The sequence below is a fragment of the Lissotriton vulgaris genome (genome assembly GCF_964263255.1).
Source record: "Lissotriton vulgaris chromosome 5 unlocalized genomic scaffold, aLisVul1.2 SUPER_5_unloc_1, whole genome shotgun sequence".
Lineage (NCBI taxonomy): Eukaryota > Metazoa > Chordata > Amphibia > Caudata > Salamandridae > Lissotriton > Lissotriton vulgaris.
In genome coordinates, this window is record NW_028240613.1 from 68,308 (window position 1) to 91,277 (window position 22,970).

Here is a 22,970-nt window from a genome sequence, read left to right on the forward strand (position 1 = left end):
AAACATTTAAAGGATGTTGTTAAATGGTCTATAGTGGTTTGTCATCTGTCCTTACACCGAGGATTGTTTACACCGACGTTTGCTCTAGCCTATTCCTCTTTCCTCCATTCTGTTTCGTGCATGTGTCCCACAGAGGTTGGGTAGTGTTTCTTGTATTCCAATAATTCGTTTTTAAATGACTGTAAACATGGTCTGAAATTATTGATTAGAAATAGAATCTGTTTTCTCATTTTCAGTGTATCTGTGATCCGATGTATTTTGGTGTTGACTTCTGTGTCTTTAATCACTTCTTTTGAGTTTTCTTTTTTTTTTTGCCATTTCATGTTTCTTTCCCTTATGTGTGCGTTTCCTGTCTCTTTCCATGTTTGACTCATGTATTCGTCCCTGATGCATGTGTTCCTGGGCTCCTCTCTGGATTCCATTATTGATTCACGTTGGTTCCCCTCTCTCTATTCATGTGATTTATCCTTGATGTGGGGATTAATGATTTTCTTTCAGATGTGTTAATTTTTGGCTTCTTGTAATTAGTCACTTGTTTTCATTGCATCTTTCATGGGATGTGTGTGTGTGTTTTTTTTTTTTTACTGGTTTCTATTCCGATGAGATTTTGTTTCTAGCTTCTTTTCAGATATAAACTTCGTAGCTTATTTCTTAGTGTGTGTATGTATTTGTGTTGGTTTTATGGTTGCTTTGTTTAAATCAGGGCTTTGTACCCATGGTCTTTTTTTTTTTACATATTTTACCCTTCTGTGTTTATTTAATTTGCGTGGTATTCTCAAGTTTTCTTAAATAGTTTTATTTTCATTGCTTGTTTGATTCTCATGGTTTTCTTTGTTCCTCTGCATGTTTTTTGTGTCAATGGATTTTGCTGGGATATGTGTTTTTTTTGTGGTGACTTCGAAGGTGTGCCATTTTCATGTTCTTTTTGGTTCGTGTTCTATTGTTTCCAGCTTCTCACCTTAGTTGTCACATTTCACCCAACAAAATGTTTTTGTAGCATTTAACCGTTGCACATATTCTATGGCTGCTCTTTTGAATTGCTTAGATTTGTTTTAGTTGATGAAAGCAGATATTATGTCTTTTTTTCGGGGAAATGTGGCAATTACGTCTCCATTCGTGATGTAAATTTGTGACTTCCTTGACTGTCTGCCTCCCTCGTGTGTTTGACCCTCTTTCTTGTATGTATTTCAGTGATTTTTCATTTCTGTGTGTATTTTCTTCTTTAGTATTTGAATTGTTGCCTTTTAAGTTAGTTTTCCTGTGCGCCTCCTTTATTGTACATGTCCACTTCAGCGTTCTTGATGTTTGCCTCCTCTTGTCTCTAACGTCTCTTCTTTTATTACTCAGCCAGCCCGTGTTCTGTCCTGCTCAGAAGTCAAGGGAAATAAATAAAAACAAAAAACAATTAAAACAAAAGAGTATATGGTAAAACCTCTCCACTGACATCTGTTGGCCAAATACTAACTCTCCATCACTCAGTCATCACACTAACCTCCACCTCTGGCACTATCCCCTGCGCCATCCCCTAGGTAGATAGAATGGGCTTCGTAACAGTTGATGGGTTTTCAGTTTTCAATCTGTGGGTAACATTTCCAGTGTGTTAATTCACTCATGATTGTTGTTACCACTCCCATTTTTTCCTGTGCAGCAACCAAGTCGTTCCAGGGAGTACTGATTCTGGAGGAAGTCGAAGGGCAGGAGGTATTCTACACACCCGAGATGGCCGACCCTAAGTCTGAGCTCTTTGGGGAGACGGCTAGGAGCATTGAGAGTGCGGTGAGTAGAGTTGCCCGAATCATTTTTTCCTCTTTCAAAGTTTTGAGCGAAGAGGAGTGCTTGTTACGACCTATCAGGACAATAAAACTTTGAAAATTGCTCTGTTTTGTGCACAGCTTCCAAATATTGCCCTACAATTTTAAGCTGCATTAAGCCCTCTGAAGTTATATAGCGGTTAAGTAGCATGGAAAGATGGGTAAGTCAAAATTGTTAGAAAAGAAATCTGAGAAAGTGAAAATTGAATGCACAGTGATTTACTTTAAGAACGCCAACCTGGGACAGAGGAAACTTATCCTGTACACTAAACTCATTCTCTCTGCCCTTTTAGGGCACAGCTTCATTCTGGACATGGGGTCCATTTTCATGGACGTTATTTAGGGGTTGCAACTGTGACCCTTGGCTGGCCCTTTGCTACACCTGGCGCTGCTCTTGAGACCCCTGCCGCCTCACTCACAATGGCAGTACCAGGGAAAGATGCAAAACAGGGCTATGATGAGCCCAGTTTACCTTCTGCTGATACATACACTCTATCTGGGAAATATTCATTCATTACAATGTGCATTTCACTTCAGAATGCATTTATTTTCGGAAATAGAAACATTCTTAAGTGCATGTGATGTACACTATAATCTCATTCATGGGGTCTGCTGGCTTTAACTTGTGCATGCAGTACAAGGCCTCTTTAGATCTGTCCTGATATTATGCAACGGGCTGAGGGCCCCTAACTGATCTCTTTCTCCAGGTACCAGTGCCTTCTGCTGAATGTAAATATTTCATTTACATGGCCATGCAGAAACAACATTCCTTGTTTCTAGCAACAGCTGCTACTGATGTCTATTGCAAAAACTAACACGCAGTGATAAGGCCAATAGGTCTAGCTTTGACTGCTGATCTTTGGCCTTTACGATTTTTTGTGCTCATTAGAAATTGCTTTTTGTAAAATGTTATCACAAAAGCAATTACAAAATGGCTGATGAAGCATGCACATATGTGTCTGGCCAGGTGTAGATTTTCAAATGTTTTTGTAATACCGTTTTACAAAAACTATTGAAGTGACCACCTATCTGTTCACATGCAGGTGCACAGGTGGCCATTTTAGAACGCATTTGTGATAACATTTTACAGAAACAATTTGAAAAGAGAGGAAAAGAAAAAATAAATTTAACAGAAGGCATTGTGCTCTAAAGAAAGATCAGGCAGGGGCTCACAGTATTACTAACATGTGACAGAATGTAGCAGGACCCACTATCAGTATTTATTCAATGCCAGCTCTCTCCTGGGAAGACATTGGGGTCCTGTGATGTCACTTCCTGTGATGTCATTCTGGTCAAGGGGTGTGTGACCTCACTTCCGCCACCCCAGGCTTTTTGGTGAATCAACATCCATGACCATTGTCAGAGCACTGACTTGCAGATACTTATATAAACCTAAGACAGAGAAAACATGCAAAACTATCCTGTACAAAAAAACTGTTAACTTCATCAGACGTTTTAGGATATGAAGCAATGCCTTTTACAGGGAGTTATGGGTGAAGTAGTGTGTACAGGAGTTTCACTTCATTCTAGAGTACAGGCTCAAACAGCATGGGCTGTCAGATATTAAATTCCCTAGAGTAATGCTGACACAATATGTATGTGGAGTCATTAACTTCTTGCTTAGCCTACGTACCCAGTGAGAAGCTGCGTGTCCAGGGAGCTACTGGCAGATGCCCAGGGCTTCGGACATAGGTATCTATACAAATGCACAGAAAGCTATTACTTTTAGCCCAGGGCCAAAGTCTGAAACTGCATACCGTAGAAAAGCTGAAGTTCTGTTATAAGTAAACAGTGCATAAATAAGGGGCAGTGAGGGAGCTAAAAAGGACATACGAGTCAAAAGAGGTAACCCCAAAGTGCAAATCCGGAACCTGCCAACTGTGGTACAAGTAGGGAAATACTGTGCAGCGAGTCCTATCTAGCTGCCGACTTAGGGTACAGCATTGTTCTCTTGTAGGAAGTGGCCATGCCAGACTATGGTGCATGACTAAGACACTAATATTCCATGCAGGGAACTCGTATGTTCATCAATCAGCCTAAGACAAGTCTGTGTCATGGTGTACAAGAAGCCATTAACCTAAAGCGGTGACCCAAGACACAGGCTACATCCTGTATAGAGAGAAATTAACTTCATGCCACAGCCTGAAACATGGGGAGTGCATGACTTTGTGAAGAAGGAAATCATAAAGTTAAGAGTAATACTGAGGGGTTCGTTCTCTGCTTTTTTACTGAAAATGCCCTTACATACTCTGCACAACAGAAGATGCACCCATGAAAACTGTACTGTGCGTGGCACAGCAATCAGATGTTGAAAATTGCTTTAAATAGTAAAGGGGCAGGTTGGCTCAGCCTCAGTGGGCATGGCATCTTTTTTTATGGGTTCTTCAATTCCGTGACTCGTGTTCGAACAGTGTACACAATCCATAAACGAGCCTTCTCTATGTCTGTTCTGCATAATTCTATACATGGAACTTTTTTTTGCGCTTCTGTTGCACAGCTGGACAATCTCTTCAGAAACTCTGATGTCAAGAAGGATTTCAAGAGCTTGCGAGTCCGGGACCTCGGGCAGAGTAACTCTGTCCGCGCCATTGTCGAAGCTCACTTTGACCCAGGTGAGCAGCTATATCTTTTTGGATCTGAGGTTTGGGGTGGGCAGTACTACTAACGGGTCCAGGTCATGTGTGACACCATCAGTCAACCTTGGATTTCTATTGAACACCACTTTGTCTTCTGTGACCTATTTCTATGTTTTTATCATGGCCAACTAGCTTGGACTAACTGACGAGCTTGAGGCCCCTATTCAGAATGCAGGGTGTCTCGAAGAGACAGCGCAATCGCTGCCTAGGCGAGACCTAAAAACATACGTGCCATATCTCTCTCTATTCAAGCAGCCATACTGTAGAATTCATTGCCCCCAAACATAAGATCCACAGATAAATATCTTAGTTTCAGAAGACTACTCTAGAGTTGGCTCTTTCCTACATAACCACCATACTCAAACCCAAATGTACAGCATATCCATCCCTGTGTATATGAAAATTTAATTTGATTATATGTGTATGCATCTGGATATGTGTATTTCTTGATATAAATATGTACTAATGTAGCTATGTATTTATTACTTTACTGTTAATGTTAGAAAAATACATTTGACTCTCTCTGATGCACTACCTTATATTTCACCCTATACCTCTCTCAATATCTCCTTTACCTCCACTCTGACTCGTCCCAGACCTCATTGTACTACTATGATCTCCAAAATAACCCTTTCTAGTCTTATCCCTCCTCTATCCATCCTTAGTTCCCCCAAACCTCCTTTTAATACTATTATCTCTCAAACAACTCTTCTAAATTCTTAACTCCCCGATCCCTCCTTTGACTCATCCCAAAACTAATTTTACTACTATGATCTGCCAAATCGATTTCTAGAGATTCTTCCCTCCTCCATCTCTCCATTTACTCATCCAAACCGCTTCATACTACCATCGCCCTATAACCACTTTCTAGACTCTTCCCTCTTTTATCCCCCATTCCATCCATTGTCCTTTTCAATCCAACTAACAGTCAGATGTCCATCACTCAAGTTAACTCAGATTTCACTATACTAATCCACCAGTAATCCTTTTTGGGTTTCGGAGTAGCGTGCTATTTGCCAAAAAGCGCTTCAACGCGTCAGGTGTAGTAAGCGCTATATAAATGCAATTACAATACAATACAATATGAGATGGTCATTAATTGCTAATAAGGGACGCGTCATCAGCTGATTGTTAGATCTCATACCAGTGAAGAGTTTTGTTACAAAAAATTGCGTTCTTCTATGAGCCTCTTCATACTGAGTGCTGTAGACCATGCAAGCCGAGGATGCTCCTGTGGCCCTTTGTTTCCTCGATGAGATGATGTTGCTTGCTGGCATCACAATAGCCCCATTCAGATTAATTAGCCAGCCCCCTACAGACTACCCATGCCAATGACAGTCTACACGGTCTAATTTTGCAACTACCCAGGGGCATTGGGGATCACAGAATGCTAGCTCTTACATACCGTCGCGAAATCCTAGAGCAGATTGCCTTTTGTCAACACATACCAAGGTGATCAGAGAGAGTCGCACATACCAGCCCCCATTGGCCACAGGGCATCGAAAAGGTTATGCACAAATATGGGCCATTGACACACTGGGGTGTGGGGGGGGGGGGAAGTCTCAATCCAATGTCTAAGTGCTTCATCCTAAGGAAACCCAGAGCTACCGAGTGCAACTGTCTACACAGATACAGGAGTAGGGTAAGATGGCAAAGCCCAAGCTCCTAAGGGAGGGCAATCAGTGGTGTGCAGAGGTGTGTTACACTATATAACACAACAAAAGAAGTACGCATCCAGGTCACCAAATAGTGTAATCAATAAAACGCCATACAGCTGTTGGCATCTTCAAAAACACAGTCCTAAGCATTAAGGCCAGAAACAAAATCTATCTGTCAGCATCAGGAATGAGCCATGAAGATGTTTTCAGTTTAAGACGTGATGCAATTATCCCATCCGAAAGGGTTGCGTTTGCTCTTCTCTTGTTCATTGTATTGTATTTAATTGCATTTTTTTTATCTTATGTTTCCCTTTGAAATGACAGTGCTATTGCAAGCCAGACCCCAAGGCCTCAATTAGCATTCTATCTTGCCACAGATTGTCTAGTTCTTTCTCTTCAAGTTTCATGACCAAGTATACGTTATGAATTTGAGGCAGAATATTAACATATTTGCAGTGTTCTTGTCCCCAGGAGTGTCTGTTGCCTGCACACTCCTGTATGCTCCACCACATTTGTACATCGTATGGTTCAATTTTTCCCCACAAAACAGCAGTTAAATGTGAGCAACCCGTGGGGGTTGTGTTCACAGTAGGGAGATTTCGTGCTCATCAAGGGCTCTGAATAACATCAAAAATTGATGCAGCAGGAGAGTCCCCTGTGCCATCTCGTTGAAGAATTTGCCTGTTTCCCTCCAAAAGATTTGGAGTGCTGCCAAGTGGAATGTTCTTCATTCCACGTGGATGTGCACGGAGGGAACAACGCACGCTTTCCTGGGGACCCCGCATCCGCTTCTCACAACAGTGCCGGAAGCTGCACCCTGTGCATAAAGAAGGGATCTAACCTTTCATTTTGTTGTCCCAGGTCAGGTGTGAGTAATGTATCCAGACTACTTCTTGTTAAACTGGGAAAAGGACAACTGAGTTCATTTTTGGTATTTCTTCTTCCAGTGTATTCTGATCATGTGTTTGTAATCCGCCTTTGCTTGTTGAGTCATGTATTGCTATTCTCTTATATATCATACTATATATAGTTTCTGAGCGGGGCCTTGGCTATTGTATTACTTGTTGTATTTTCGCTATTCAGCACTGTGTATGCCCTGTAGAGTAACTGTTCACCCACCAACTACTAGAATGCGCAGGAAGAAATGGGAATGCATAAGCTACTTGCTCTTGGAATCTAGTGGAGAGGTATGCATCCGTCAATGAACCCAACTTTAGTGCAAACTTTTTTTTTTTAACCAAGTCCACACCTGAAAAGATGTCCCATTAAAAGTTGCCTCGTGGGGAGCAGAGGCTTGCAAGTATCATCCCCAGAAGTCGGCTTGAGGCTCATTAAAGGCTCGGAGTATCTCCATGATGTTAGAATCCTTTATCAGCATTCGCTAGATGCAACGGATGCAGAAAACACATTATTTTGGCTAGTTTTCGATCTTTTATCTGTTTTAGGTCTGGCTTGACAGTACCTTTCTCCCTACCTGTCGTTACAGTTCTTTACAATATACATAACGTGGGCTCTGCCTCTGCCCACAGAACTGTTTCTGTTTCACATCATGCTATAGGATTTTTGCTGTATCATTCTGCCTCCTATGAACAGCTTGCCCCTTAGGGCAGGAGGAAGGGCATAGTTTGAGCTGGTAGTTTCTGGTGCCCGACACCGGTACTTAATTGTCAACACCGGCATTTATGACAATCTGCCACATGGTGGCAGTGTTTATCTGCTTTCGCGATGAACACTGCGATATTTGTTTATTCATTCCTTATACATTAAAAGTGACTAATATTGGCCACCCAAGCGATTACTATAACTCTGGGGGCCTGGAATAGTCTGAATTGTCACAATTGTGGAAGGGTGATCGTTAGCAGTTATGTTGGTACTGGCTAGGAGTGCTGACAAGCGCAATGGGTTGTGCAAGTTGCAGTGGCCTCCTGAGAAGGGCCCGGGCACTTACTATTTTTCAAAACTTAAACTGTGGCAGGAGGGATTATTTTAAATCTCACAAGTATATTTATTGAATCATGACACATGAAATTCTTTGTCTAAAGGGACTAGTATAGAAAGCAATCATTTTAGTTTTGTTTTAGCTCTCTATCAGGCAGGTATATATATTTGGAGTCAAAATACAGGCCCAACCTTTTGACTTTGCCAATGCTTTTTACAATTGAGCCTGCTCCTGCTTCGGGTTCCTAGAACTACATACTCTCCTTTTTAGGTCTGGCCTGGAGGAAGCTTTTTCAGATTCGGAATGCTTTATTTGGATGCAGCTTGCATCCATAAACATTGCATAAAAATACATAACAAAGGACTAAGTGTTATTAAAAACATGATGTCAATATACATACAAAGCTTTTGAAAAGCCTCATATTTTCAAAAATACAATAATACATACACACAAACACATTGTGCCCGATTCACAAAGGTAAAGTTAGACGAAAGTCGAACTGTATGACTTTTGGTATTCCAAAGCGCATTTACTACTCTTAAATGCCCTTTGTGAATACCGAAAGTCTAACTTTATGACTTTTGGTATTCACAAAGGGCATTTACTATTCGTAAATGCCCTTTGTGAATACTGAAAGTCGTAAAGTTAGACTTTCGTCTAACTTTACAATTTTGAATCGGGCCCATCGAGTGGTGCTTTGGTTCAGCCCAGTTCATTCATTTATTGGCCTGTTCACCTGTCATTCACATTTTGCTACCGCCCCTTCCACATGTCGCTGTGGGCCAGCCCAATTCATCCATCAGGTGTCTTGCACTATGAGTGACAGCATTTTTCTTGATCAGACATGCACAACTGCCGGAAAAGAAGGACACTTTGCCTGTAGACTGCATCATTTTTACTTTCCTAAGTTTAAACTTTTGATTTCCATTGTATATACTTGCAACAACAACAAAAATACACTAAAGCCGACGTATTGGCTTTGTCAATACATTTTCTGTGGACGACACCTTTTTAGATTGGCAGCTGCATTCCAGTCTGTGTTTATCATTGACAATCTTTCTGTGAGGCGTGCATCAAGTATTCGACAGTCCGTTTTCTGTTGGCAGAATTTTGGGTGTGAACTGAGCTGTTTTTGGTGTCAAGATGTACAACATAAAGTTGACACCTGCCATATATAGGAAAACAAAAATCAAATTTTCATTCTTGGGGTGCAGGCACTGAGTTATAGTGGCGTAAAACATTCTGCATTGGCTTCATCTGTAACGACTGAGGATTTGGCTGCGGTGCCGGAAGCCTCGTAGCTGTCCTCCCTGCTACTTCAAGACTGTGGTTGATGAGCTTCAGAAGTTCTCATCTCATTTATTTTGACGTGAAAACGAAGGCCAGGAAAGCATCAAAGGCTTTTGTGAAGCCTGCTTTGATATCTTAATCTGTCTCCTGAGGACGAAGAGGGTCATCAGGAATTTGCTGAGGTCCAAGACACTGACGAATCAGCGCTCTGCCACTTCAACAGTGAGTCCAGATGAAGGGCTATAGTTAAACTTATCGAATGCCATTAGGCTGAATACTTTGCCTGCACTTTTCCTCCCTGTGCAGGGTGCTTTGCGGAAATGTATTCTTTCAAAATAGTTTGCCAAACTATATCGTTTTTGGGTATCAAGAATCAGCCCTAAAACCCTAAGCCACATCGACTAAAATAAATGTGGGAGCCGCTGGCCCATTCAGCAGAGATCATTTTACTTTTCTGTGGAGTTCTCGTGCACCTAGTGCTGGAGGTTAGAGAAAGCCATTTTGTCCCCATCCCTGTGCAAGCCGGGGCAGAGAAGCATCACCGAGAGTGCCTCAAGAGCCATCAGATTTCTCACTTGCACTCGAGGCAGCACTCCATGTTTTGAAAAAGAATCTATCCAAAAACTGAAACCCTACAATGGGCATTATCTGCAGGAATGTGGTGTGTCCAATAAAAATAGGATTACCGAAATGTAATAATTGGTTCATCACTGATATAGAAAAGCGTGAGCGACTTCTGTTTATCCTAGTGAAAAAGAAGCAAATTTTTCTGCAAAAAATATAAAAATATTTTTACAAAAATGCAATAAAAAGTACAATAAAAGGTCCCCAATTGGCAGTGTTCTCAATCTGGTACTTTTGACATGCACTAAATCACCTCTACACTGACAAAACTTCATTAAAATTTAGCAGGGACACTCGCTCGTACATTACAGCGATATCCCCAAGCAAAACACCGTCTAGGCAAAGTCCAGATAATTCAGAATTGTGTAGGATGGTTATATTATATTCCCTTCCAGAGCTCGCATCAAAACTGCACTTCTGGCAACTCACCAGCCAATAATGCATTTCTAGTCTAGCTCATTGCCTTTAGACTATCCGTTGAGCATGCCGGGAAGCTCCAGGAAATATCTACAAAACATTATTTCACCTTACCGTTGGAGGTGAGAGTAGTTTTTATTTTTAAACTTTGAAAAGTTTACAAAGTTCAAAACAAAAAGGTGAAAGGAGCGCTGCACCACTACAGGAAAAGATTCCAGCTGACAACCATAGCCATGAGCTGGCCAGCAGGCACCCCTGAGCCTTCGCTGTTTGACTACCAGCAAACGGAAAGTCATGCCACTTAAATCGTGACGCACAGTGGGTGGTGATGGAGCTGTTTGTGGCCATATGTACCGGTTTTGAGTGGGATTTCTAGTGAAGGTGGGAAAGAATGGACAGTACAGTGGTCTGGGTCCTCCACAGTTTCCCTGAGGACAGTTAAGGCAAAGGGCAACATTGAGTAGACACGGCTGCAGGGAATCCATGCCAACTGGTCCCAGGATGCTTGATTCCGGTCCCAAGAGAACCTGGCTTGGCAGTTCGGGCTTGGCTGTTCCCATGAGACTGATTTGCATATGGCTGGTTATAAACTGGGGTGGCACTGGGAGCAAAAGAACAATGGATTTACCTCATATCTCTTGACTGGGGGTGAATGTTTGCTTAGCTCTGCATTGGGTCCATCATCTGTGTTGTGTGTCTTTTGGGGATACATGCCAGAGCAGCTCCACTCCAGTGCGGGCTAAGCTGGGAAGATTTCCCCCGCCTTTGTGTGAAATTTTAATTCACATAACTCTACCACCCAAACTACAGTCATCTGTCCCCCAAGTCGTGAAAAAACAAGAACTTTGATAAGAGAGCCATACCCGCATAGCCAGGCACTAGCTCAGAGCCAAGACTTGGCTCTTAATGGAGGTATGTATTTGGACTGTTAGGACCTACGCGCCATACATCTCTTAAACACTCCTCTTAAAAGAAGTTTCCACTATTCCCAAATTCATCTTAACAAGTGTCTTCCATAATGGTAACGTTCCCCCGAAGCTGGTACTTGAAAAAGTATCTTGACTTACAATATAAATGAAAGAAAAGCAGGCAAGTAGCACATTCTGAGAGTTTGCCAAAACTGTCCCTTTAAAACTAGATTTTGCTACAAAGGGAATATGGTTCAAAAATATGTATAGTTGACCTCACATAACAAAGCAAAGCAAATTCACCTGGTTTCTTATTCCTTCTAACAGAGACCCAGTACACTGCCGCTGACGTCCAGCGGGCTCTTCTGAAGCAGATGAAAGCCTCTCGCAAGAAGGCCATCCTGGTGAAGAAGCCACCTCAGGAACACGTGAAATTCATGGACTTTGGTGAGACACCGGGTACATTTACCTTTCCTTCCCTTTTTTTTCCCGCCCATTATTTTTGGCATCAAAGGCATGCGCCTGAACAGCAAGGGAGAACGAGCGAGAGGCCAAGCTGGTTCGTTGGTCTCACTGGGATCCTTTTCATCTCTAATCCATTAAATTTCCCTCAGCTTATTGTTTGCAGTACTGAAAGAAGATGTGGGGAGAGTGCAGGGACTTTCATCTGTGCCCTAAAAGCAGGTCTGACCTCACCTCCTCCGCACCCGCTGCGGTGGACACCGTTAAATCTGTGCCTTTTGCAAAGCTCTCGCCAGGGCTTGAAGAAGATACGAACCTCAGTCATCTCTGCCTGCCTGCAGAGCCTCTGCTTTTCATTTTGAATTCCTTGACGATCATGTTCCATGTGCCATTATATTTCTAAATTCATTTCTGTGTCATTTTTGGTGGTGGTTTTTGACTGTGTCTGGCTGTTTCACCCGGGTACAGCAGTCCTTGGGTAGGGCACTGACCCCATCTGCTTTTAAGTGTTCAGGAAATTCCCGCCCTTCTAAAATATTCAAATTTATTCTGGATTTGAATTTGCTTGCAGGATGCTTGTACTCCTAAGGCGTGTAAAAGAACGGGGGAGGGAGGGGCACAAGGTAGAATTAAATGGACATCCGGTGAGTGATGTCACAATATGTCTGAAAACTCAACCAGATATCATACAACAGAACACAATTGTGGAATGCTGATTGTTTGGAGATTGTTAGTTATGCAGTAATGGGTAAAAGCTCTGTTTTTTCTCTTCCTTTGATGCTTCTTTAAAGAAGAGAAACACGGGCATTATGTTATAAATGGGAAGTGGATGTACTCTTGAAAAGAACTGTATTACTTGAGCGGTGTAAGTTCTTTCCTAGTGTCGTAGTGTTCACAATGGTGGTGGCAAGAATTTCACTTAGCGAAGGATGATACATGAACAGGTGAACATGTGAAGGCCAACTTTGGAGGATAGCAGATCTGGAGAAGAACGCCATTCTAATCATAGTGGTCTATAATGCCCAGCTCGAACGTTACTGGGTGCTTCCTGTTCATCTTTAGCTCTCTCCTCTGTATATTTCTGTGGATGTTCGTTGCTGCTCTACAGTGGAAGTCACCAGAACAAGAGAACTGTGCATGATGGTAGAAGAGCCAAAGCGGTTCTCCTGGTGGAGCAAGCGTCTTTTTACCTATGTCTCCTGCAGCAGAATGCAAACTACCAAGGAGGAAAGACCTATAAAAGCTGATTCCTGTACACAAAGGCAAGTAGCCCAAATGATGATGATAGGCGTAACAGGTGGACAGAGCTGGAGTGGAATCCACAATCAGCCCTGGAAAAAAATGTTCCGAATAGCCCGCCAATACAGGAGGCAGCACCTAGAATGAGAGCGTGGTTTAGTCCTAGCAGCTCATCCTGCCCTGAAAGCATCAACCTAGCCTGAATCCCGCCTGGAAAAAACAGAGCGACACAATGTCTAGTCCAAACCTGTAAAAGGAGAAATCCTGACATTCAAAAGTCTCTTGCTCCGCAAGCGGGGTTAGTTATGGCTGGCATGGTAGAGGTTAGGATCCTGGTTGGACTAAGGTTGAGCTGAGCAGGTTCTGCCAGCATGATCTTCTGAGGCTTCATAAGCACTTAAGAAATTGGTTCAGTAGGTGTTTTCCACGCCGACTCTCGGAGGAGCAGATTGATGCGAGGAGGAGTGGAGGGGCTATGTTTAGGTTCCATCAGAAAAAAAGAGGAAGCTTTGTATGTTTATATTCATGTGCACTACAGCTCTCTTGTCCAATAGTTGGGTCTGCTGGCTCTGTTCACTTGCGCATTCTTTCCATAAATCTGTGTTTGACCTCATGGTCAGACCAGCAAGTCCCAGTGGCGGCTCCTCCGCTAAGGTGGAGAAGCGTCACCTCAGCAGTGAAGTAAAGGAAAAATACCATTATAATAACTCGAGGTTATCATTTTATTCTTTTCCTGCTGTGGCAGCTTTGTGGGCGGGGCTGCTCTGATGACACAGTAGCATGGGGACAAGTGGTTGCACACTAAGTGTGCATGACTGCTTGGCCGGCCAAATCAGGCATGCGCACTTTGCATGTTCTCCACCCAAGCTGTAACACAGCCTAGTTGGAGAACATGCCCATGCTCCCACTCCACTGCCTGTCTGAGCTCCGAACCATGGCACTCAGACCAATCACAATGCTGCATTACAGCGTTGTACTTGGTTTAAGGGAGACTGGGTGCTTCCTGTTCCATTCCTCCTGGAAGAGAAGACGGACGAGAGACGAAGCAAGGAGGTACGTTTTTTTCTTCTAGTTTTTTGCACCCCTTAACACCCCCCTCCCCTCATTCCTGCCATATGCCCCGCCACCCCAATCCGTGCCGGCCGCCACTTCCAAATCCACTCAGCCTTCATCTTTCTTAGGTCGATGAAATGGGTACAGATGATCTGGGTAACAAAAAAGACCTGTTTGGAACGAGAGACGTCCCTTTGGGATGAACCAGGCTTGTACAAATACAGGTTGTTATGTAACATCCTGAAAAATATCTAGGTCGCTTACAGCACTTGGCAATCATCATTCTCTGCAGAGCAAATTGTAATAATTTTGGGATAGTCTATATCAAATTCATTTGTCACTCTGGTACATTCACGCTTATCGAGTGTACCCACAGTTATCCAAGGTTTCAACCATTTTATTCCATATTAGAACCCAAAAGCCTTTTCAATGTCTCTTGACTAGGAAAGAGACTTTCTAGCCACGCTTCAGCCGACAGTGCTCCCTTGAACACATGGAGCTTCTGAAAAAGTGAGGTGGGGAAGGGGGGGACGATGGTGGGAGGAGGGTAAGTCGCATTCTGGTTCCCTTAGCAGACGGAACAGTCCATCTCCTTGGAGAGCAGTGGTTGTGTTCCGGCATCCTGTGCCTGGGCCATTTCCTGCGTTTCCAGCAGTGATGTAGGGAATCTTCCTCCTCCCAACCTCCCTCAGTCCCCTGCCCCCCTCCCGTGACTGCGAGACGAGCTGCCTCGTTAACCGGTTGATGGAGTGGCTAATAACGGTTTGCGCAGGAGATAAATAGGGCTATTGCCTCCGGAGCATAATCTCCTACGGAACTGATGTGATTAATGTGATGTGGAGCCTGGCAAGTTGGGCATCAGTTCGGAATCCGCTTATGACAAGTGGTTTTTGCGTGCTCAAGATTGGCAGGCTAGTGCGGCTGGACTGGCGGCGACATTGGAGGCGAACGCCAGAGGCCACGCCAAGCTTTGAAAATCTAAAATGGTGCCTTGTGGGGTGGAGATGGGATGATGATCTTTCTGGTTTGGTGGTCCTCTGTTTAGTTTTACTTGAGACTAATCACAGACTTTTGTTTTAGATTGGGTTCCAGTCTTGTTCACCACTACGACCACTACCACAGTTGCCACTACCAGTACATTAGCAGCTACCACTAGCATGCATGTTGCCACTAGCATGCCTACAACGCCGCAGCCAAGAAAGCTTACAGCGACCACTTCCACCACCACTTCCCGCCTGTACCCAGTGACAACGTGGCGGCCAGCCTCCCGCACTACCATGAGACCCACGCCCGCCACAAACAAGAGACCTGCAACAACTATGGCAGCAACAACCAAGAGACCAAAAACTATCATGGCAGTCGCAACCAAGATGCCAACGACCACTGCCATGCCGGTAACGACCCGGTACAAACCCACACGCCGACCACCAGCTACCAAGAAGCCCTTCCGCCCCTGTGACTCGCATCCCTGCATGCATGGTGGTACATGTGAGGATGATGGACGGGAATTCACCTGCAGCTGCCCAGCAGGAAAAGGTGGCGCTGTGTGTGAAAAGGGTAAGAACTATTTTTTAATTGTACCAACATCGACTCCATTTGTTCTCAAAACTCCCAATTCCTGGGTTCACTTCAATGAGAAAACTTCCAATAATCCATATTCACAGTGAGGAATGATGCTAAAAGGGCTATTTGTGTTAGCAGTATTTACCGATTAAACCTTTAATCATTTTACATTTTACCTCCCCGGTAGTTGTGCAGTGGTGTTGTGGTCTGGGTGCTCACTGTGACCTACTTAGGCGCACACAGTATTCGTTTTTTGTGGACTGATTTGTAGGCTCATGTTGCATGCACTCTTTTGGATTTGTTTTAGTCTTCTCTGCACATTTCCATGAGTATTTATAGCTTTCTTCATTTTAATCTCCCAGTGTGCTGGAAATGAACAAAGTGGCCGATTTTAAAGTGCTTAAACCGAGGGTCGGCAGTGTCTCACACACAAAAATAGTTTCCGACTCTGTGGCAGATTGAAATAGTCGCACAGGTTTCACATTCGTATCTGAAAAAGGGCCCTGCAAAGTTTCAAAAACGTTTACACATCTTTACCTTTGATACATACTCATTATGTGAATCTAATTTATCACCTCCAGAGTTGAACCTTTGTTTTCTACATTTAATAAAAATAGAAACTGTCTTTACGGTTGGTTTACTCTTTGACTTGTCTTACAATACATGCTCTTTCCATATCTCTCCACTCCCTGCTCCAGATGTGAAATATTTCATACCCGGCTTTGGTGGGAAGTCCTACCTCGCGTTCAAGATGATGAAGGCGTACCACACGGTGCGGGTGGCCATGGAGTTCCGGGCTGCGGAACCAAGCGGGCTGCTGTTGTACAACGGGCAGAACCGAGGCAAAGACTTCATCTCATTGGCTCTGGTTGGGGGCTTTGTGGAGCTCAGGTAAGTAGGGAAGATGTGTCCCTTACTTCGCAGCGTCCCCTGTTCAATAAGAAGGCAGGGATGTTGACCATATTTGCCTACAGGTCATCACATGAGCTTTGACTACTGATGTGCACCAATGATAGAGCCACAGTGTAGAAGGCAATCCTATTCGTGCACAGCCAACTCATGAGGAATATATCACATTGCACAGTGGCACCTCCATTCCTGCTGCCTTAATTGCAAACTTTACTCCAGAGGACCCAAAATACTAACTGTATGTACTACACATATCTTATTCAATGCATTCGCGGAGTTCTGCCTGAGTGCTTCCCCGCTGCCGACCTGCATGCACGTGTCCGACTCCTTTATTTACAGAGTGTCTTGGAAACAAAGCAGGTCATTATTCCGACTGCTGAACTCTGGCCTATGTCCTGATCTCTCCTTTTTGGGATCCAGCCTGCCTCTGAGATCTTATTCCCAAGAGTCACTTAAAGAGACTTGGTCACAGACAGGGCAGTGGGTGTATGCAGCCCTCGTCCTTCTGGTGGGTGGTAGTAAAACACATTAAAATGGTCAGGGATAGACACAAGAAAGAACAGTAATAAGAGTAGGATAACATCTTAGTCGAACTCCAGTCAGCAGTATTTCAATAGGAAGAGATATATGTCCAGTAGGCAGCCTAGACCAACATAGTATCCTTAAATGTTTGCAGGCATGGTGTAAGCGACTCCTCTCTGGAGAGAGAGAGTTGCCTTCATGTTCTTGGAAGCATGTCTGGAAGTCCTCAGCTGCAGAACCATCCCAGCTTCTGAAAGTCCCATTATATTCCTCTATTAAGGCATGAATAATAAAGTTGAGCACATCTCTCTAGAATGGTTTTCTCTGGATCTTTTATCTGACTCAAAACAGATGTTGCGTGACTTAAGGTGGGGGGTTACATGTGCAAGGAAAGCGCAACACTATGCCTGCCTCCTCTGTTTTTTAGGTTCAACACTGGGTCTGGCACAGGCATTATAACCAGTAAAGTGCCCATCGAGCTGGGCAAGTGGCATCAGCTGGTGGTGACCCGCAATCGCAGGAACGGAATGCTGTCTGTAGATGGGGAGGCTCATGTGAATGGCGAAAGCCCATCTGGCACGGACGGCCTGAATCTGGACACAGACCTGTTTGTGGGAGGAGCACCAGAGGACCAAATGCTGATGTAAGTACGGAGGTGCCACGCCCTCCTCTGATGATGCCTGCATGGCATAAGACTAGTTCCTCTTTTGTCTGGAGGCAGTGCACAGCTGGAAAGGAAATTGTACCAAGTACATTTCTAGCTAAATTTAAATGGTTGTTGGGTTCAAGTAAGTTGATCCTTTAGTCCGCACAGTCACCTTTCTTAGAAATCGCAGATTCGAGGTGGCATACGTACATGCTGAATACCGGCTACTTTAATGCACTGTGCCGGATAGTTGAGCATAGTGGTGGTGCATAAAGTTGGGTAGTGATCTCTAGGTAAATGTCCGCATGGTGTGCCGAGTTGGTCTGCTGTCAGCCAGCAGCATGCCTCAGTGATTTAAGAATTCACTCTGAATAAAGCGGTGAATGCTCAGATCGAATCTCGGTACGGTAGACTCATTCTTACAGCATTCCTCAAATTGTTAAATATTGTAATAGTAACATCTGCTATGTACATTGTTTAGTAAAACAGTGGTGCCCACGATGCATTCTATATAACCAAGGTATTAGTATAAACGTTAAACTGGGATTATAAGAGTCTTCTCAATAGGAGTTAGGCAGCAGTAGGGGGTAGGATTGGGGAACCTTTTGAGTTGTAAGTAAGCACAGTTTGTGTTAGTCACATACAGCGGAAGTCCCATCGTCCAGAATTGCACAATGCTTTATGCAGCATTCTCAGTTCTCTGTTGTGATTGTTTAATCAGTTGAATCTTCAGCAGGTATCTGAGCAGTCTGGGTGAATGCTTATACCTGTGGGAGGCTTGGGCGCACATGGGCTTCATCTCTTTATCTTTTAAACTCTTGTCAGCAGATGGTCTGTGCCTTTTGCTGATAAGAGATTCCTAGGTGGAACTTAAAGTATGGTCAGCCACTGCTAATCTTCTAGGATCCTAAACGAGGTGGTAGAGTGCATGGCACATAATACTTTGAATCTGGTTTTGTATTCCACTGGCAGCCAATGGGGTACTTTTAAGGCACGTTTTAGTTAAACCTTCATTCCTTATGTTGTAACTTTCCAGTGCAGTTTTATACATTTGCAGTGGTCAAGTAGGGCCGTGGCTGTGGATATGGTCACTCCCATGCAGTGATCTATTTACATGTTTTATAGATACTCGAGGAGCAGTTACACATTGTTTCCTTTTGCTCATTCCATTGATCTTGGAAGGAGGAAAGAAGGAGTAAGCCCCAGTGAGAGACAAACTCAAAACCTGAATCTCACAACAAATGTCAGCATCAAGCATTTAACTTCAGAGTTATCTTGCCAGCAATTAATGCTGTTTCCACCGCTGCTTATGAGTGTACCCACTGCTGCTATCAAGTGTTGTACCCACCAATGCTTACGAGTGTTGTGCCCACTACTGGTTTACCCTCACTGATTTCTATCTTCTCTTCAGGGTGGCAGAGCGGACCTCTGTCGGCACCGGCCTGAAGGGCTGCATCCGGCTCCTGGACGTCAATAACCAAGTCTATGACTTGCAGGAGGAGGGCGTGGATGTGCTTTACGGCAGTGGGGTTGGAGAGTGTGGCAACAACCCATGCCAGCCGAACCCCTGCCATCATGGTGGGCACTGCCGCATTAAGGAGGCAGAGATGTTCCACTGCGAGTGCTTGAATGGCTACACAGGTAAGGAAGTGCCAGGTCCATGAACTTATGTGCATGTGTGTCAGTGCATGCACATGGATGTCTACACAAGTTATTGGATTGTCAGTGCATGAAGCGGTTCACAAATGAGGCAGAGCCTGAGGATGAATGTATGAACAAGCCTAATTTGTATGTTGGTGAAGAAGTATTTAATTTGTTAGGGGGCTTGCTACTTCGCAAGGCAGCCTATGACCTGGCAAAACAGATTTTTACTAGGCGATGGAAGAACTCACATAGGAAACATGTATCTTAAGAAGGTTGCCTGTCATTAGTAAAAGAGCTTTCGGTAAAACTGGTATCCTTGGTGAGGATACTGGTCAACTTGCAATGAGGTGTATTTTGGTGCTAAAGCTTGTAAGACGCCGGACCTTGCATTGATCATCTCTTGGTGTGCAGGGCCCACATGTGCAGATGAGAAGAACCCTTGCGATCCAAACCCATGCCACGTTTCTGCCACCTGCCTGGTGCTTCCCGAGGGCGGAGCCAAGTGTGAATGCCCGATGGGACGAGAAGGGGAGTTCTGTGAGAAAGGTGAGTGGCGTATATTAGAACAATATTTCAGAGCTGCAGTTTGAGTGCAACAGGGAACAACATTCCTGACCAAAGAGATCAGAGTGCTCGCGAGAATCGCAGTCCTCTGTGTCCACATCTCACTTGTCTTTCTCACTCTCTCCTTCAGTCATCGAAGAGGATCAGAGCATTCCTTTCCTTCCCAGATTCAATGGATTTTCCTACCTGGAGCTAAAGGGGCTGCAGACCTTTGTGAATGACCTCCAGTAAGTATTTTGGGTGACTATATTTAGTATATGCTACCCTTCAAAACCCTATACCACTGTACTGTATTTTTCAAGCTGAGCTTGGGTTGACTTGCCTTGTATCAACGGAGTTGGATAACGAAAGACTAATGTACACGTTCTTCATTTAAAACACTGAGATGCAGAATATTAGTTTAGCACGGAGCTTGATGAAAATGTGTTTGTTTTCAGGGACAAGTTGTCAATGGAAATTGTGTTCCTGACTAAGAACTCCAGTGGCATCATCTTCTACAATGGTCAAAAGACAGACGGCAAAGGGGACTTTGTGTCTCTTTCTCTGCACGACGGACACCTGGAGTACCGCTATGACTTGGGCAAAGGGGTCGCCATTATCAGGTAATGACCTTCTTGGAGAAGAGTGTGCGGGCTGCAGGAGCAAGATCCGGGGCATCACTACAACATAGGCAAAGGGCGAACCACAAATACACAACCTGGAAGAACATGGGAAAGACCTTGGATATGGAAAAAGTCCCTGTAGTCTGATTAAATGGTTAATTAAAAAATGAAGGACTAGCTGGGTTTAACGAAAAGTACCGCTATGATCGGCGGATAAAGGGTGCTATAATCAAGAAAGAGCCTGCTGGGAGAATAAAGATGTGATGAGGGACTGGGTGGAAGGAACACAGAGCTTAGGGTACCACCATGGTTGGTCATCAACTAAGGACCTTCTGAGAGAAAATTATGCGTGGTGGGTATGAGTAAGCCAGAGAGCCTGGAAAGGTGGGAAATAGAAAAGGAGAAAATAGTCAAGTTTTCCAGCGGGTTCTTTCATGTTTCTTGAGCATATAAAAACACCAAAAACACACATGTTCCCTTATCTAGTACCGATGTATCCCCACTTCTTGCATTAAATTCTTTGTGCAGTGCCTCTTGCAACGCTCCTTGTGCACCCTCTTCAGTAAATCTCTGTGCACCAGCCTACCCTCGTACCAAGCTCCTTGTGGAATGTACTGTTGGTATGAAGCACGTTGTGCAATTCCCTGTATGCAGTGCCGCTTGGTGTGAAACGATTATGCAAGGGTCCTCCTGCACATCTTTGTACAAGCCTTCTGGCACAAAGTAATTTGATTGGTTTCTTAGGTGTAAAATTTAAAATACCAAATTTAATTAGCAGTGGATCGTTTAATTTAACACAAAAACAAAGATTCTTTAACTATGTGACTCTGCATCTCAACAGCTTGCAATGTGCACTCCACTGAGATGCTGAATTCTCTATCAGATACACTAAAATCATGTGGTGGTCATTAAAAAAGATGGTCTCTTTGTAATTGGGATTGTTTAGCTGATGAGTAGAACCTATGTGTGGAAAATGAATCCCTGTATACCAAAATGTGCCCCTTTATAAACCAATAACTGTTCTGTTAAAACATTCTGGAAGAAGACAGTAAAGAGGAGTACAATTTTGTTCCCCCTCATTTTCATCTCCCACTGATCTATTCTCATTCTTCACCTTTTTTGCGTACCTTCTCACCACTTAATCATCATTCTCCTTTTCTTAACACCTCCTATTGATCACTCACTTCCTCGTGTATCTCCTAACTTTCTTTCCATTTTCTTCAGCTGTTTTTCTTTCTCTCATTCCACTCAGAATGTCATTGGACAACTCAAGAACCAATGCTTAGTATCCTATGCCAACACCTTTCAGGGTCTTCAGCATTACTGAGGGCAACATAAATGCCCTCTTTGAAAAATAAACCCATAACTCGTTTCCCAAAAGTATTTGCTTTCATGCAGGTGCGAGAGGAATCTTTCAGAAAGATGGGGATGTTGGGTCATTTCTTCACTGCCTCTCCCAAGATAATTTTCTCTTGTCAAGGTTTTGATCAGTCGCGTACTATAAATGGCCACTTTTCTGGTGTCTGCAGGACTCGATCCAGATAATGTCACAATTCGGCCAGGGCGGTTGTGCTTTGTTCGTAAAGATTTGCTCTGGAGAGTCTGGGTACCTGTCTTCTGAGCAATGAATTTCTGCATGGTTCACTAGGCCACCATTTGAGAGTTCATCAAAAGGTGGAAGGCACTCCATTATCTCTCCAGAGATCTTGAACAATTCTCCCTGGAATAATACGTAGTTTCTATTTCAACTATTGGGGGAAATTACTTATGCAGTGTAATTTGTGGGTGGCTGGTACTGTGCACTGCCACCATCATAATTTATCTCTGAATGGATATGAGGGTGGCAGGTAGAGTGATGACTCTGCAAAGAAGGTGTGTCTTATTCTTCTGTTTGTTTTGTTTCACCAGGAGCAAGGAGCGCATCCCGTTGAATATCTGGGTCAGCGTGTCTCTGGAGCGCAGTGGCCGCAAGGGCTTGATGAAGATTAACAACGGGCAGCAGGTCACGGGCGAGTCTCCTGTAAGTCCTCATTTGATATAGTTTGGCCATGGCCAACATTGATGGTGGGTGTTCTACCAACAGTCATCTAGGCAAACCCTGCATACATGTCCTCCTAAGGTGAGACTTGTTCTATAAGGAAGCTCTTCTCCCCTAGAAGACATTTTGGTAAAAGGTAGAAGGTATCTGATTATTGCCCAAAAAGCAGTTTCATTGATCACATCCTAGCACAGATTCTTCATTTAACCAGCAGGCTTGTCGAAATGGACACGTTTCCTTGACCTCCACAGGTTGCTGCTCATCTACATCCTTCCTCCTACACTATCTTGGTAGGCATACTTTTCTCCTAGATAGACTTAAATTATTTTGTCTCCAGAGTTCACACGACCCCTGGTGTTCTTCAAAGATGTGATATGCTTTAGCACATCACTAGTGACCATAGTTGGGCATCTGAGCGAATGTGGGAGGTCATGTGGTCAGATTG

General features: G+C 43.8%; 1 protein-coding gene across 1 annotated transcript in view; it reads left to right on the forward strand.

The window, feature by feature from the left end:
* The window catches only part of AGRN (agrin), a gene marked incomplete at its 5' end in the record, with an annotated part of 135,854 nt that overhangs the window by 66,941 nt on the left and 45,943 nt on the right, over positions 1-22,970 (forward strand). Inside the window, 11 exons of the mRNA XM_086947838.1 lie at positions 1,649-1,776; positions 4,309-4,423; positions 11,611-11,730; positions 15,118-15,594; positions 16,299-16,491; positions 17,459-17,674; positions 19,089-19,318; positions 19,733-19,867; positions 20,016-20,112; positions 20,323-20,487; positions 22,396-22,507. Coding sequence (XP_086803964.1) covers positions 1,649-1,776; positions 4,309-4,423; positions 11,611-11,730; positions 15,118-15,594; positions 16,299-16,491; positions 17,459-17,674; positions 19,089-19,318; positions 19,733-19,867; positions 20,016-20,112; positions 20,323-20,487; positions 22,396-22,507 — 1,988 coding nt within the window. The remainder of the gene's footprint in view (positions 1-1,648; positions 1,777-4,308; positions 4,424-11,610; positions 11,731-15,117; positions 15,595-16,298; positions 16,492-17,458; positions 17,675-19,088; positions 19,319-19,732; positions 19,868-20,015; positions 20,113-20,322; positions 20,488-22,395; positions 22,508-22,970) is intronic.